The sequence below is a fragment of the Herpailurus yagouaroundi genome, unplaced genomic scaffold (assembly GCF_014898765.1).
Source record: "Herpailurus yagouaroundi ecotype Mexico unplaced genomic scaffold, PumYag 189, whole genome shotgun sequence".
NCBI lineage: Eukaryota > Metazoa > Chordata > Mammalia > Carnivora > Felidae > Herpailurus > Herpailurus yagouaroundi.
Window position 1 is genome coordinate 863,940 of NW_024412420.1, and position 18,532 is coordinate 882,471.

General features: G+C 34.9%; 1 protein-coding gene across 1 annotated transcript in view; it reads left to right on the plus strand.

Moving 5' to 3' along the window:
• Positions 1 to 18,532, plus strand: part of BCAS3 (BCAS3 microtubule associated cell migration factor) — a 632,238-nt gene that overhangs the window by 40,171 nt on the left and 573,535 nt on the right. The window contains exon 8 of the mRNA XM_040497881.1: positions 13,872 to 13,953. Within this exon, the coding sequence (XP_040353815.1) occupies positions 13,872 to 13,953 (82 nt within the window). The remainder of the gene's footprint in view (positions 1 to 13,871; positions 13,954 to 18,532) is intronic.

An 18,532-nucleotide genomic window follows, 5' to 3' on the forward strand; every position in this document is an offset into this window, starting at 1 on the left:
ATATAGCCAATAGACATTTTTGGTTGTTTCCAGTTTTTGAGCATTATAAATAAAACTGCTCTGAATGTTATTTTATATGGTTGTTGGTGGACATATACTGTATCCATTTCTCTTGGATATATAGACCTAGAGTAGATTTGCTGTGTTATAGCGTATATGTATGTTTAACGTTAGTTCATATAACAAGTTTTCCAAAGTAGTTTTACCAATATGTATGCCCACTAGCAATGTATGAGAGTTTCATTTGCTCCATATTTCTCATTGGTTTTTGGTATTGTTAGCTTTAAAAATTTTTACCATTCTGATAGGTGTGTACTAGTACCTCATTGTGGAGTTTGAAAGATGCTTTTTATTTTGCAATAATGTTAAACTTCCAGAAAATTTTATAATTAGTACAAGGAGCTCCTTGATTTACCCAAATTTACTGGTTATGGACATTTTGCCTCACTGGCTGTATCTTTCTCTCAGTTTTTTTATTTGTGCAGATTTTTTTCTGAACGGTTAATAAGTAGGAGAAATAATGTACCCCTTTTCCATAAATAATTCAGTATATATTCCTAAGAATAAGGCACATTATCTTATACAACTATAGCACTATCGAAACCAGGACATTTACATTTGATACAATACTGTTATGTAATCCACAATCCATTTTCTGATTTCATCATTTGTCCCAATAGTCTCCTTTATAGGTATTCTGACATTTTCACTTTTCTTTATGATTTTACTTTTTAAAAAATTTTAAAATTAATTATTTATTTATTTATTTAATTTATTATTTCCAAGTTAGTTAGCATATAGTGCAATAATGATTTCAGGAGTAGATTCCAGTGACTCATCCCCTATGTATAACACCCAGTGCTTATCCCAATAAGTGTCTTCCTTAATGCCCCTTACCCATTTAGCCCATCCCCCCACTCACAGCCCTTCCAGCAACCCTCAGTTTGTTCTCTGTATTTAAGAGTCTCTTATGTTTTGTCCCCCTCCTTGTTTTTATATTATTTTTGCTTTCCTTCCCTTATGTTCATCTGTTTTGTATCTTAAGTTCTGCATATGAGTGAAGTCACATGATATTTGTCTTTCTCTGACTAATTTCATTTCGCATAGTATGTTCTAGTTCCATCCATGTAGTTGCAAATGGCAAAATTTCATTCTTTTTGATTGCCAAGTAGTACTCCACTGTATAGATATACCACCTCTTCTTTATCTGTTCTTCTGTTGATGGACACTTGGGCTCTTTCTATACTTTGGCTATTGTTGATAGTGCTGCTGTAAAACATTGGGATGCATGTGTCCCTTCAAAACAGCACACCTGTATCCCTTGGATAAAGACCTAGTTGTGCAATTGCTGGGTCATAGGATAGTTCTATTTTTAATTTTTTGAGGAACCTCCATACTGTTTTCCAGAGTGGCTGCACCAGCTTGCATTTCTACCAGCAGTGCAAAAGAGATCCTCTTTCTCCGCATCCTCACCAACATCTGTTGTTGCCTGAGTTGTTAATGTTAGCCATTCTGACAGGTGTGAGGTGGTATCTCATGGTGGTTTTGTTTTGTATTTCCCTGATGATGAGTGATGTGGAGCATTTTTCCATATGTCTGTCAGCCATGTGGATATCTTCTTTAGAAAAGTGTCTATTCATGTCTTTTGCTCATTTCTTCACTGGATTGTTTGTTTTTTAGGTCTTGAGTTTGATAAGTTCTTTATAGAGGCATACAGTATGTACTCCTTTGTGTCTTTTTTTGTTTAGTGTATTTTTTAGATTCATCCATGTTGTTGTATGTTGTCATGGTTTGTGTTTTTGATTTTACTTTGATCATGTTTTCATGGTCTTTATATATCTGGTACCAAGTACATTGTCTGGCAGTTAGTTGGATATATATATATATATGTTTATATATATACATTTATGTATGTATGTGTACATGTACACGTATATATGTGTGTATATGTTTAGTAAATGTATTTTAAGATTTCAATATTTTGCTGAGTATTTTCATCTAAGAGTGCTAGAGAGTCAATTTTAGAAAGATACAAACTAAAGTTCATAATCGTTTGCTATTGGCTTACATCCCATTCCATTCCCTATCTGTCCCTTCTTCCTAAAGTCTCTATGTTTATTAATTAATAGCACCATACTTTTTCCATTTAGCCACATTGAAGCCTAGGGTCTATGCCACGTATTAGGAGATACAAATATCACTAAGACCTGAGTCCTGAGCAGATCACATTCTACATATGTGAGGTGTCACTACATAATTGCAGTCTGTGTCAGTGCTTCCCAGATGGGAGTGCTTTTGCCCGCAAGGAAACATTTGCCATGTTTGCGGACATTTTTTATTGTCACGATTGGGAGTTGCTACTGGCATCTAGTAGATGAAAGCCAGAGATGTGCAAAGCTTCCTACAATGTTTAGGACATTTTTGCTCAACAAAGCATTGTCCATTCCAAAATGTCAGTAGGGCTGAAGTTGAGAAACCCTGGCCTGTGAAATTCATGTTCCAGTGGAGGAATGAATGGAGCACTGCAGAGCACTGAGTAGTGAGGAGATGCCTGGGGGAGTTTCTGACACTTGTGCTGCCTAGTGAAATTTCATAATGTTAATATAAATAATAGCATCTGTAATTTGAATAATCAGAATATACCACACCATTATATTAGGTGCATCACCTATTATTCTCTATTATCCTGTCAATTTTACTATTTTTTTTTTTAAGATTTTTTATTTTTGAGTACTCTCTATACCCAATAATCAGGCTTGAACTCACAACCCTGACATCAAGAATTGCACACTCAAGATGCACACAAGAATCTTTGATTTAAGCCAGGCAGGCACCCCTTAGTTTCACTATTTAGTGTCATTCTCATTTTGTAGATAAAAAATTAAAGCTCATATTTAACCCTTAAAATGCACAGCCTCCCCACTATCAACATTCCACATCAGTAGTCCCTTTATCTGTGGTTTTGCTTTCCACGATTTCTGTTACCCACAGTCAGCTGCGGTCTGGAAGCAAACGATCCTGCATCTGTTGTATTGCCATAAGGTGAATAGTAGTCTAATACTACATCACATGCCTGCATCATTCATCTCACTTCATCTCATCACGTAGGCATTTTATCATCTGACATCACCACAAAGAGAGTAAATACAGTACATTATGTTTTGAGAGAGAGACATTCATATAACTTCTCTTATAGTATATTGTTATAATTGTCTTATTTCATTGTTGTTGTTAATCTCTTACTGTGCCTAATTTATAAATTAAACTTCACCATGGTATATACATATAGGAAAATATATTTATAGGATTTCTTACTATCCACAGTTTCAGGCATCCACTGGAGGTCTTAGAATGTATCGCTCATAGATAAATGTATAGTTTTGCCTTTCCATAATGTCATATAGTTGGAATCATACAGCATGTAGCTGTTTCAGATTGGCTTCTTTCACTTAGTAATACACATTTACGTTATGCCCAAGTCTTTTCATGGCTTGATAGCTCATTTCTTTTTAGCACTAAATAATATTACATTGTCTGGATGTACCATAATTTATTTATGATAGATATCTTTAAAAAGTTCAGATATAGCATACATACTCTAAAAAGTACAAACCTCAAGTCTGTAGTTTGAAGACTCTTTGTGTGTATATGTGATTATGTAAATGTGTATGTTTGTTTGTACCCATATGTAAATAAGTGAAAGTAACATTGAGAACAAAATGTAGAGCATTTTTCTTACTTATATAGTTCCCCAGCCAATATTTCCCTTCCCCTCAAGTAAGATGATAACTATTCTGACCACAGATCTGTATTGAACGTCATATAAATAGAGGCACACAGTATGTACTCCTTTGTGTCTTTTTTTGTTCAGTGTATTTTTTAGATCCATCCATGTTGTTGCATGTTGTCATGGTTTGTATTTTTGATTTTTGATTTTATTACTGTGTTATATCCCACTGATTAGATATACCAGTTGTTTAGCTATTATGCTTTTGGGATGGGCATATATGTTTCTATAATGAATATAGCTCCTATGAACATAATTGTAGATTTATGTGCTCTATTTTTGAGTATGTACTTAGGAGCAGCATTGCTGGGCCACAGGTCAGGCATATATTTAACTTGATTAGAAATTGCCTACAGGTTTTTCAAAGATGTTGAACCATGGTACACTTTCACCTGCAATATCTGAGAGTTGTAGTTGCTCTGCTTCCTGCTACCATTGATGTTGTCATTCATTTTTTAAATCATCTTGTCAGTCTTACAAGTTCATAAGGTATCTATTTTACAGAAGAACAATCTTAGGCTTCTATTTAATATAATGTTTCTTTTTGGTTAGATATCTATGCAAAACTATCTTCAGCCAACAGATTGTATCAGGATACATTTACAATACCAATCAAATATGGCAAACTCAGTCTTTAAAAAAAATTTTTTTTAACATTTATTTATTACTGAGAGACAGAGCGACACAGAGCATGAGCAGGAGAGGGGTAGAGAGAGGGGGAGACACAGAATCTGAAGCAGGCTCCAGGCTCTGAGCTGTTAGCACAGAGCCTGACATGGGGCTTGAACTCACGATCTGTGAGATCATGACCTGAGCTGAAGTCAGTTGCCTAACCAACTGAGCCACCCAGGCGCCCCCAAACTCAGTCTTTTAGAAGTAGAAAGAGGCTGTAATCCAAAATTGGCTTATCTGTAGCACTGTTTTCTCTCTTTCCAATTGGACATGTATTCTGCACAAAATAAAGTAACAAGTTAAAGGGAATCCAGTTTGTGTGTCTGAGTGATGATGAAGTGTTTATGACAGCTGCTAGGCTGACACTCTCTGTAATGGTGTTACATTGACTTCTGAACACCTTCCAGGCTGCTTCCAGCCATATGTGTCTGTGTAGTCTGAGTGGTTTTACATTAACATCTACCCTGAGTAAGATCTTTTGACTACAAAAGTGTTACTTTCAAATGAAAGATACCATTAGGGCTGCTTCAAAGCTCGGAATGGTATTTGGATTGGTGGTGCTGAAATAATGGCTGGGGTTTTGAAGTGTAAGGTCTAAATCTGTGTTGCATAACCAAAGGAACGTGTGAGTTTAAACTGCTTTTCTTTGATCTTCCTTTCAAAAATCAGACTGGAGGGGAAAGGTTAAAGTCGCCTTAAAGTACTCCTGTGTGTGTGCAAAAATTTGGAAGTATGAAAATATGATTACAAGTTCCATTCATTATTTGTGTTCTGTGGTTTTCATATTGTTCTTGAAACTCACTTCCTTCTTGCTCAAGTTTTGTATTTTGAATTTCGTGTCAAGACCAAAATATAGACTCAATTGCTGTCTGCTTTATGTGGTTAGCAAATATCTGCTCTATAAGTTGTTAGTCCTCAAAAATATGTGTTTCAGGTGGTTTTTGTGGTTTGCATTTTTTTTTTTTTTGATGGCATACACAGTAGGTTACAGAGATACTGACACTCTGACATTAACTGAATCATTTGTGGTTAGTTAGGCAAAAATAAAACAAAAACGTTATCCCTGTCTTCCTCCTAATTTTAAGAGCTTTCCAAAGCTGTTACTATTAGGAATCCTTTCTTCAAACTGTGCTGTCTTAAGTTTTTGAAATTGTTGGAACAGAGTTGTAAAACATAAAATAACGCTCTGGCAGTGACTTGTTGGAGAAAAAAGGCTTGAGGTTAAAAACTGTTTTGAATACAGTATATTAACAGGAGATTTTGATGCCTCTTTGGTCTGGTCATGTTTGGAGAATATTGTTTTTTGTTTCCTTACATCTAAAATGAAAATATATCATCAAATTGGCTCATGGGGTGATTCTAGAGAGAGACTATCAGCTCTCATTAGAGATTGCTTTGTAGTTATAATAGTTACTCATGTAGCTAGTGGAGTCATTTTTTTTTTTTTAAGTTTTTTTTTTTTAATTTTTTTTTTTTCAACGTTTATTTATTTTTGGGACAGAGAGAGACAGAGCATGAACGGGGGAGGGGCAGAGAGAGGGAGACACAGAATCGGAAACAGGCTCCAGGCTCTGAGCCATCAGCCCAGAGCCCGACGCGGGGCTCGAACTCAGGGACCGCGAGATCGTGACCTGGCTGAAGTCGGACGCTTAACCGACTGCACCACCCAGGCGCCCCGCTAGTGGAGTCATTTTGTTGCTTATTAATCGAATACCATGGTATAACGTCATACTTCTCACTCCTTTCCCTATATTTCTTTGTATTTTTGCTTTTCCTCCCAATTAAAAAAAACTTGTTGTGACTTCTAAAGTTAAAAAAAAAGTCATTAAATGTTTAGTTTTTTAAAGAACTTCATCGTCAGTTCAGTTGTGTGGTCTGTATGATTAGCACATGTGAAGTAGTTAGCAAAGTGGTAACTACACACTTGTACATTTAAATAGGCGAAGTGAGTTCCTTCTGTTGCTTTAAGAACTGAATTCCCTTAGTATAAGACCTCATCACCTCTTCATTCTCACTCTCTGTATTTTTGGGAGGGGTATCAGGAAAGGTTAAAATTTATTTGTGGAATTTCCGCATTTTTCCATACCTATATATGTAAATAAAAGTTAATAGACATTATTTTTTTGACCAATTATAGGTCTACCTAAAAATTGAGTAGAAAGTACAGAGTTCCCATGTATCCCCTCACCACCGTATTTGCCCCTGTATAACATCTTGCATTAGTGAGGTACATTTGTTAAAATTAATGAACCAATATTGATATAAGTTATTAATAACTTTAAGTCTATAGTTTACATTTTCTCCTTAATTAAAAAACTTTTATTTGGTGTTACCTTTTAAGGAAATGATGCTCTTTTTTTTAAGGAACTTCATTTCAGTTGTATCTGTGTGGTTAGTACATGTGGCACATTTAGAAAGATTGATAACTATTTGCATATTTAAATGTGCTGTTTTTAAAACATCATAGTTGGTAAGAAAACCTGTTGCAGGTAAAAACATCATATAAACACATAAAGATTGGAATGAGTGTAGGGTATTTGCTAGAGAGGGTGGAGACTGCCTTGTAAGAACTGTTGCACAGATGATGTGCGGCTTTCCACCATGGTAATAGCCCTTTTACTGAGAGCTGTAAAACATAGGAAGTAATATACTGGTGGCTTCAAGAATGAGATGTACCAAATGTGTTTTATTGTATGGTATTATAACACATTTTCAGACATTAAATATTAATAACATGCTTTGAGAACAGTGGGCAAAGTCAGATTTATGCTAAATACCTTTAAGATTGAATAATGAGGCTGATATAGACCCAGTCATTTATTCATCCATTTATTCAACAAGCATCTTTTTGATTTAACTGTCTTTTATGTTACCTATTTTAGATATGCAATTTAATCAGTACAGTTGCCTTCTTAGATATATCATCACCTCTATTTTATTTTTTGAGAGAGAGTGAGAGCAGGGGAGGGGCAGAGAGAAAGGGGACAGAGGATCTGAATTGGGCTCTGTGCTGACAGCTCAGAGCCTGGGGCCTGCTTCAGATTCTGTGTCTCCCTCTCTCTCTTTACCCTCCCCCACTTGTGCTCGCTCGCTCTCTCTCTCTCTCTCAAAAATAAAGAAACCTTAAGAAAAAAATAGAGCCAAACTCATATTTAGCAAATTTGTATAGTTAATAAACACAAGTCCAGTTTGTTTTCTACTAAAATAAACTGTTGGAATATTTGATGTGGTTGATGTGTGATATTTGCAACCTATGATCCTGGCATATTGTTGTATGTACTTGCCATTGTACTTGTCATTGTTGTACTTTCCCTTGATTTTGGGAAAAGAATAAAACTTCCAGGGTCCCACCTGTGGGCTGCTTTTACTCTGTCAGACTTTCCAAGTGGAACCGGAGCCATTACTGGTGTGGAGAACTCTGACGTGAAAGATATTTTTGATTGAAAGTCTGCATGTGCATGAGATAAACATGGGGAATTTTTTTCTTTTGTCTTTCATGTCTGGTGTCTTGGTTTTCAATTCATATTTCTAGCCTGGAAATCATCTGCTATATATGCTGTACCCATTTTGAAAAAAAATAGGCAAATTAATACTTCTTTTTAATTTTTTTTAAAGATGAAAACTTGTTAAAGTATCAAGAAAAAAAACTACTAGTCATTATCTTTTGTTTGAGCTGTTTGAGTTCCAGGGAAAGTATAGCAATTTTTGTGTGTTTCCTATCTTTAACAGAGACGGAATTTTCTTTGTATGTTAGTATGAATTTTTACAAATTGATATTTTTCACTTCAAGAGATGGATATCATGTCGCTATAACCAAGCCATTGTACCTTGTTGAAGGGAGGGTTGCTTATTTATTACTGGATTTGGAATTAAGATATGAATTTGATTAGCTACAAAGAGTTCTACCTTTTTCTTGAAATGAGTTCTTGAGTCTCATTATATTCTGAACTATTCATCATATATACATGTGGTAATCAAGGGTCCTTCAGGACAAAAGTCTTACATCATTTTCCCTGATGGCAGGCCACTACAATAAAGACTATTTATATAGTTAGTTTGAGGCAGTATTACTTTTCAGAGGATACTGACCTGCATTTCATTCGCTGTGCACAATAGATTTAAATCCATAATGTCTTAGAATCAGGGAACTGTAGTGGGCAAGAGACTTTAATAGTCATTCATGGAATAGTATAACTAATTCCAATAAGCATATGAAAAGGTGTTTGATCCATCTCCTTAGTCATGAAGAAAATACAAATTAAAACCACAGTGAAAGTCCCATTGAACACGCCAGAGTGCCTGATACAAACTGTTGGTGAGGAAGTGAGCAGGTAGAACTCTTTTTCATTGCTGGTGGAAGTGTCAATTTGTACAATCACTGTAGAAAACTATTTTGTTGAAATCTACAAAATATGCACATATGCCTAATATAGGAGCAATTCTAACTAGTAGATTTATACCCAGGAGAAATATATATATATATTATATACATATATATAACATATATATGTATATAATATATATATTCACTAAATGAAATGTGCAAGAATATTCATAACAGTATTCTTTACAATGTTCTTTTAAAAATGCTAAAATCATGGCTCTCCTACAACTGTAAAATGGAACAGATGTCATAGATTTTACTTAACTCATTAATAAATGAGGTGTTTGGCAAGTTGTTACAGCTGGTTCAAGGGAGAATCTGAAGAACCAATATAGGCAATTAGAAATACTAAAATGAACTTTTTACGAGGTGCAAACCTGGTTAATACACTACTGAAACTAAAATGTACTGCCTGGAATCATCTTTTTTATAGAGTGGAATTCAATTGTATCTCTTCCAGACAAAATTCACTTGCATTTCTGTGGACAAGAGTCAGTTACTATCAGTTTTCTATAACTTACAATATTGCAAAACAAGGGTATAGATGCATATAAAATCAAATAACCCCAAAGGGTCCACTAGACACTCTTGGTAATCCATTGAAAGGACATATAGTGATCTTTTTCTCATTTGAAAGTTTTTTCAATTTTTCCTGACATCTTAAGAGCCAAGAACTAGAAACAACCTGGAAGTCCACCAATAGTAAAATGGATAAATTGTAGTATTTTTCACACAGTGGAAATCTGTATAGCAATAGAAATTTAAAAACTACAATAAAAAAATAAAAAAAACAATCGTATGCAACAACATGAATGAATTTCATACATATGTAATTCACAAAAGAGTGTATACTGTGATTCTATTTGCATAAATTTGAATGAGTAAAATTTATATGTAATGAAGTCAGGATAGTGGTTATTATTATTCTTGAGTTCGGTTTGTGACTGGGAAAGGGGTGTGAGGGACCTTCTGAGTATCTGTCATGTTCTGTTTCTTGATGTCTGTGCTGGTAACAGAGGTATTTTAACATGGAAAATTCATTAAGCTGTACATATATGTATGATTGAGGTGTTATTTCTGTGTCTGTTATTCAACAATGTTTGATAAAAAGAATTAACTGCAGACACAATTCTCCATTTGACTAGTATCTAAAAGGGAAGTTGAGGGTGTAAATATGTACTCTTGTCCTAATTCTGTGTCATAAAGCATTATTATTGTCCATGGTATTTGATTGACTTTTCTATTTTGTAGTCATATATCTTTGAAAAGTCATCATGATTTCAGAAACAAGTTTGGTTCTGAGGGCTAGATGACCTTCATTTGCTTTTAGAATTTTCTAGAGGTAGTTATAAACTCCTACAACTTTTATAGCCCTTTCCCTGTGTGTATTGTCTCGGCTGTTATAATTTCCCTTTGCCTTAGATTGAGTTGTGAGATTCTAAACTTGTACTCTCCCCCCCACTTTTTTGGTTTGGTATGTAATTTGCATATTTTCACCATGCGAAAGCTATTTTCTATGGTTGGAAAAGATTTTTTTCCTACAGTGTGAACAAATCATTCTTTGTTCTCCTTATTGTGCCTCCAAACTGGTACGTCCGGTTTATGCTCCAAACAACAAAAGTCTGTCATCAGAAATTAAAATGCCAGTAAGAACAAAGGCAGAGACCCATGAGGAACTCTTGGAGAGGTTTCCTCCCTGTTTGCTCCTCTCCCCAAGTTACCACAGTTGCCAGGAAGTTGGAACATTGCTTGGTACAACTCCTTCCTTGTAGTTCTGCCCTTGTATTTATTATTATTGTTGGTTTAAAAATGAACTTAACGCTCCTGGTAATTCTTGTCAGGATATATAAAATCCTCATCTCTGAGATTTTTTTCCCCATTTTCAGTGAGCTCTTTTTTAAGAAATGTAAAAATCACTTTGAAAGCCTTTAAAAACTTAATCAGTTTTGACACGCATTTATTTGAGAGCAGAATTACCAGTGAACATGCTGTATAAAATTATTAGAGGCAATTGAAAGCAGCAGCTAAAGCCGAGCCTGTAAGGACATATCCAACTTGTGTTCTTTCTAAAATGTGCACGTCTTATCTGTACACACTTTGTTGGCACTCTTCTGAAATAGTATTCCAGTGTAGCATTTGTACACATTATTTGGAGAGTTCTCTCATCTCAGAAGTTTGGCATTTGAGACTCACTTAGGATACTTTGGAATTCTGCTTCTAACAATGTTGATTTTAACATAGTCACAAATATTTGTAAATAGTGACAGAATGTTTCTTCATCCCTCCCTTCCCTTATGTTACAATTAAAGATTCAAGGATCTTAACTTAGAGGTAATAAAGGATGGGTAATAAATGTGGGATGCATTTTGTAATCAGTCCTAATGTTTTTTCTTACCTTTTGCGGTATATTTAAAGAGGGATTTAGAGTAGAAGCTTAGAATAGAATAGAGCATTTAGGTCTGTTTTGAAAGCTGTTATGCTGGAGAGCATGGTGTGTTCAGATTTCAAAATGTTTTTCAATGTCAGAGTAAAGCTCATGTGAATTAAATCCAGTGTTAACAAATGTTTATCATATTGTGAGAATGCCAAGACAGGTTTGCCTTGTTCTTTATTATTTAGTATAATTTAGTACACATAGGTCAGTTAAATATGATTAGACTTTTATTTTTTATTTTACTTTACTTTAAGGCTTTATTTGATAGAACCAAAAGCTAAATGCTAGATCTGTGGAATATGGCCAAAATAGTACACAGCAGATTTTGTGTTAGAATATTATGATTTGTTAAAAGTATGAATGTATATTTGTTAGAGTGAGAAGTGTTTTTCATTGCTCTGAATTACAATTTCAGTGCAACTTCTACAATATTGTTTTATAATTTTTTATTTCCTTGTAAGTAGAATAGTCTGTATATTGAAGAATATTATTTATCCATTTTTATATCCCCATTTTGGTGGAGATAGCTAATAATAACTCTATAATATAAATGTATTACATTAGTGACGTACCTTTCAGCAAAAGTGTGCTTAATATCAGCAAGATCATACATTTTAGATTTTAGAGAATGTGTGATTCCTGTGTTGGGTGGGAGGTTGAACAAAGTGACCTTTTAAGGCTTTTTCTAAATTTTAAATTCTGTTCTATAATATTAAACTGTAGACTTAAGAGCTATAGTATATAATGGCCATGTTTTTCATGTAGAAAATTAATGTTCACAAAGGAGTTTGTAGAGAGCTAAATTCTTATCTTTTGCTATACTGAGTTTATAGTTTGGTGTGTTTAATTGGTGATAGGTGGTGCTGTTGTTGCACAGTTGGTGAGAAGAGCCTAGCATTCCTCAAACCTGCATCCCAAGTGCTATAGAGAGATTTGCCATTGTGGCCAGCGAATAAGTTTATAGTAATTTTTATAGGCAAAATGAATATGATGGCTCTTTAGGCATCACCATAAGTTAACATTTATAAGAAACAAAATATTTATGGTTTGCAGTCCTTAAATTCAGACAGAAGAGAAGCTGAAGATCTGAAAAAGTAGTTAAAGGAAGTGCTGCAGATTTACAGTTTAATATTGAAAGCTTTATAAGCCTTTTATCTTATATATGTTGTTTATATTTTAAACTGCTTGTTTGGCAGGCCCTATTGAAAAAAAACTACCATCTGCATGTTTCTCTTATTGAATGTTTATTACATGTGTTGTAAGTTCTTGAGTATTTAGAACTAGTTTTATAATATTGGCCATTTTCCCCATCTGATATCACATATTCCATCAAACGCTTGAGAGTTATGAAAATGTATTGGGGACTAAATTATCACTTAAAGCAGTCTTAACTAATTCTAGTTTAATCTGCTCAATACTTCAATTAGCAGCAAACTGTTCTCTTGAACCACTAATTTGGAAAAGCAGTTGTTTTTGCACTTGACACATATATTGTCATACCCTTTTACCTTTGGATTAATATACTACTGTACTCTTTATATCTGAGGAATAAATCTGATATGACTCAAAACGAACATTCATACAGTGTTTGATCTATGTGTGTAATAAAAATGATGACATTTAAAGATGCTTACATATTACTTCTTTAATTCATAGAATATTGAAATGATTAGTATTTTGAGGTTCTTTGGCACCTTTACCTTTTAAGTTTATAAATGCAAAATAATACAGGCTTATGGGAGGTGAGGGGAGTGGAGAGATGTTGGTCAAAGGGTACAGAGTTGCAATTATGTAGGATGAGTAAGTCTAGAGATATAATGTTCAGGCATGATGCCTGTAGTTAATAACACTGTGTTGAATACTTTAAAAATGTTGAGGGTAGATTTCATGTGTTCTCATCATACAAAAAAGGAGGAAATGACTGCAGTAATAATTTTATTATGTATGCATATGAAACCATCATGTTGTACACCTTAAATATCTATGATTTTAATTCGAAATATATTAAAAAAAGAGAAATATATAGGTTTATAGATGCTAAATGATTTATTCAAAGTCGTTAACAGGAAGGTAGTTGCAGAACCATAACCTGGTGCACAGGTTATTCATGTTCCACTATGTGTTCTTTGCAGTATGTTTTGCTTTTTCTCCTTTACAACATATTTGCAGAAATTACTGCATTTAAGTTCTGTTTTTCAGAATACTAAGAATATTTACCTTTTTGTTACGTGGAACACCTGGTACTAATTAAAAAAATCATAGTTGCTCTGCTCTAAAATGAAAGGCAATCATGCAGGAACTGAGCAGACTAACAGGAGTTTCTTAAAGATAAGAATTATAGACTTTAAGAGCAGATCATTCATTTTCCTGTTTATATTAAGTGTGTGCTCTTATCATTTTCTAAAAATATTTGTGGTAATTTAAATATGAATATGCTGAATGTGTATGAACAACCATAAATGTGTGTGTCTCTGTGTGTACATATATTACATTTCAGACAAAAAGTTGTGATAAAATTTAGGAGATCTTGTTTTCATATAATCATGTTCTGACCTGTATTTTCATTTACGGAAATTTTTTGTCTTCTCATGCAGATCAGTGGGGAAGCACAGGAGCTCTTTTCTGTTCGACATGGCCCCATTCGAGCGGCTAGAATCTTGCCTGCTCCACAGTTTGGTGAGTGTAGCCCTTAAGAAGAAACAAATCATTTAGGAGTTTCTCTTTTATTGGTCTTGGACTACAGACAGCAAGAATGATAACTAAAGTCTGTTTTCCTCCAAGTGTCCATGCCCATCCTTTCCTCCCCACAAGATAAATTCTTGTTCTGTCAGTTGAGATGGAAATAGGTAATCTTAACCAATTCAATATGGCCATTCACATTCTACTGTGGTTTTGATTTATCTTCATCCTCTTTGATCTCAATTTAGCCTCTGACTTTGCTGGCTCTTTCTTGAAACCCTCTTCTCTCTTGGTTTTCATGGCATCACTCTTCCCAGATCCCTTCCTTGCTGACTGTACTGCTTTTGTTATGCTTCTGGCTTAGCTTTCTTCTGTGGGTATTCCCCAAGTCTCTGTTGTTCTCATGTCTTTGCTCTTCTTCGCAGTTATTCTTAAACTGCCTTGGAGAGCTTGGTTTTCACCATTATCTCGCTTGTGGATAAGTCTGCTGTCTACATTTCCAGCCTTGTCAGAAGTACAGTTTCGGGCTTTTGACCTTTAATCTCTGCTTTAAAAATGAAAACTTCTTAATGTTGTATTTAAATATTATGTATGTTTTGATTTAAAAAGTCAAATATGTGTTTAAATTAAATATGCTATTTGGGTGCCTAATAACTCCTGACTCTTTAGTGATATGTTTTCTCATTAATTTGCCTGTGTTCACTCAGAATGTTTTTGCACGAGCAATGAAAACATAGTCATTTTAATCTTGTTTGCATACTCTAAAATCTTTTTAAAAAGAGGATATTAAAAAGTCTAATTCTGTTTTTAAAGTTTACTAGAAGTTGGATAATCTTCCTTATAATACTTCATTTAGCTTATAATTCTGTAAACTGGTGAGAATGAAGTTCATTAAAACTTACTACTGTGTGCGTTATGCACTAACCATATGTGTAAGTAATGTCAGGGATCAATTTAGCGATTAAATCTGCTTAATTGAAATGGGAAGGGTGGAGGTAACAAGGCAACAGCATCCTGCAGTCATGTAGAGATTTTTCTCCTTGTTATTGGGCTGTATGACACATCCAGAGTTCAGCTGTCTCTCCTTTGCTCTCTCTCACTCTCTCTTGCTCTGATTTTTATTGCATTTGAGTTTTGGTGAAATCCTTTAACAAGGAAGATTGTTGAACATCTTTTTCTGGAAGGTTTTTGGAGTAGCCAGCCTTCTCTTTGGGTAGTTGGACTCAAGAACAACTTTATTATTAAAAGACTCTGCTATGTCTTTGTTTCTTTTGTATGTAATTCAGAGGCAGATTTTTCTCCTTTCAGTTCATTTATGAAGCTCTTTTATATATGTCAGTTATTAATTTCCCACGTTTTTCAACTTTTACTTTGGGCAGAAATACTTCGTGAGAGAGTATAAAGCTATAAAAGTTATTGTTGGTAGTAGAATTTGAATATGCTTAATTTATTTTATCTAATTAAAAAAGATTTCTCTTCTATAATATAATATTTAAAAGTATAATATTATATTTAAAATGTAATTTCACACAGCTAAATGTTCTTGTGCAAAAGTTACATATGTATCACTTTTGTTGTATTTGATTAATTTTTAGGTTTGTTTTCACTGAAGTTCTACATGTGACTGATCACATAAAATTTGTAATGGAAAATAGAATACCCCATCCCTCTCTTTCATCCATTTTGCTTTGTGTGATCATTTTGATGGAGTAAGTTCTTTAGTAGCTTCTGGAAAAAAGATGTGTGGTAAATCTCGTTTGTCTGAAGTTGTCTTTATTCTTTCTTAATTCTTGATTGCTAATTTGGCTGGCTAACAAATACTTTTTTGTAAATGGTGTTCAGAATTTTTAAGGCATTCATCTAGTGTTATGGTTGAAGAGTCTGAAGCCATTTTGATACCTTTTTCTTTGTCTATGGCTTGTTTTTCTCTGGGAACTAGCATAATGTTAGTCTTGTTCCCAGTGTTCTCAAACTTTACAATGATGTTTCTTAGCTCATACATTGTCCTGGGCCCCTTCAGTGAGGATGAAAATTAGTGCAGTTTTAGAAAATTTCTTTAAATTTATTTTTTGATACCTTCTTTTAGTTTTATTTGTTCTCTCAGGTACTTACATTATTTGGCTGTTATACTCCCTAGAATGATTAATTTTATTTTTTATTTTTTTAATTTTTATTAAAAAAAATTTTTTTTTCAACGTTTATTTATTTTTGGGACAGGGAGAGACAGAGCATGAACGGGGGAGGGTCAGAGAGAGAGGGAGACAGAGAATCGGAAACAGGCTCCAGGCTCTGAGCCATCAGCCCAGAGCCTGACGCGGGGCTCGAACTCACGGACCGCAAGATCGTGACCTGGCTGAAGTCGGACGCTTAACCGACTGCGCCACCCAGGCGCCCCAAATTTTTATTTTTTAATGTTTATTTTTGAGAGAGAGAGAGAGAGAGAGGCAGAGCATGAAGGGGGGGGGCGGGCAGAGCAAGAGGGAGACACAGAATCTGAAGTAGGCTCTAGGCTCTGAACTGTCAGCACAGAGCCCAATGCAGGGCTTGAACTCATGAACCATGAGATCATGACCTGAGCTGAAGTTGGGTCGGATGCTCAACCAACTGAGCTACCCAAGTGCCCCTAGAATGATCAGTTTTAAAAAACAATTTCTTTCCTGTTCTTTTTGGGAGATTGTCTCCCTCAGGATTATAAACTCTTCTGTTGAATAATTCTTTTCTATTATCATGTTTTTCTTTTTTTTCCCTTATTTTTAAAAAAAAATGTTTATTTATTTTGAGAAAGAGAGCATACACGTGCATGCATGAGTGCACAAGAGAATTCCAAGCATGCTCTGCTCTGTCAGCTCAGAGCCCAGTGTGGGGCTCCATCCCATGAACTGTGAGATCGTGACCTGAGCTGAGATCAAGAGTTGGACTTAAGTAACTGAGCCACCCTGGCACCTCTATACTAACTTGTTTTTCTTAATCTTACCTTCTCATACCCAACAATTCGTTCTCCCTCTCTGCCTACTCCCTTCTTATCTTCTCTCCCTCCCCTCTCCCTCTTCTTCTCTTTTCTTTCTTTCTTGATGTAATTTACATATAAATATTACCAACTAGAATCCAGTGATATATGCAAAGAATGATATATCATGACCGAGTAAACATTTGAAAATCATTCAGATCATTCAGTGTAATTTGTATTAATAGAACAAAGAAGAAAATCCAGATGAGCATCTTATTAGAAGTGGAAAAAACCTTTGATAAAATTCAGTAATCATTTATGATTAAAAAAACCTTTCCACAAATTAGGATAGAAACATCCTCAGTATGATAAAGATTATAAAAAACCTACAGCTTACATTATACTTAATAGTGATATATTAAATACTTTCTGCTGAGTTTGGGATAGCTTCTACCACAACTTTTATTTATCTTTGAATGTAGGTCCTAGACATTACAGTAGGCAAGAAAAATAAATAAAAGGTGTAAATACTAGAATGAAAGATGTAAAATTGTCTTTATTCATCGATAACTTGATTGTATATATGGAAAATGCAAAAGAACCTATAAACTTTAGAATTAAGAAGTGAATTTAGCACAGTTGTTGAATCCAGGTTCATTAGATCTTTTGTGAACTGATCCCCTCACTGTATTTTTCCAGCATCATTTTCAGCCATCCTTTAAAAAAAATATTTTTTTAAGTTTATTTATTTAATTTTGAGAGAGGGACAGCATGAGAGGGGAGAAGGGCAGAGAGAGAGAGAGAGAGAGAGAGAGAGAGAGAGAGAGAGAGAGAATCCCAAGCAGGCTCCATGCTGCTAGCACAGAACCCAGTGCAGGGCTCAGACCCCTCAGACCCACGAATCATGAGATGGTGACTTAAGCTGAAACCAAGAGTCAGATGCTTAACTGATTGAGCCACCCAGGTGCATGCATTTTCAGCCATCCTTAAAGAGTGTCTCACATCTTCTTCCTTGCTCTGATAGTACTCCTTTGTGATAGTTGTACTGAACTTCTTTCATTTCTTCAAATGATCCATTCTCTTTAAGGTCATTTCATTGCTATTTCCTTTTCTAGAATTCTCATGTTCTGCTGACCCTTTTGCTCCATATTCAATTTAATAGTATGTGCTGATGTATGATTTACTCTCCTTTTTTTAATTTTAGTTGCTCATTTACCTCTCGTTAGACTGTTTTTGTTTTAAAGATTTTATTATTTTAAGTATTCTCTACACCCAACATGGGGCTTGAACTTGCAACCCCTAGATCAAGAGTCACATGCCCCACTGACAGAGCCAGCCAGGCACCCTATACCTCTTGGCTAGATTTGTATTCTGTCTTCATATCTTTCGCACCTCACCAAGTACTTGTTTCAAGGTGTTAATAAATATTTGTTGAGAGTTGTTACAGGGTGGGGCACCTGTGTGGCTCAGTTGGTTGAGTGTCTGACTTTAGCTCAGGTCATGATCTCATGGTTTGTGAGTTCGAACCCCGCAGCAGGCTCTCTGCTTTCAGTGCGGATCCTGCTTCAGATCATCTGTACCCTCCTCTCTCTGTACCTCCCCTGCTCTCTCTCTCTCTCTCTCTCTCTC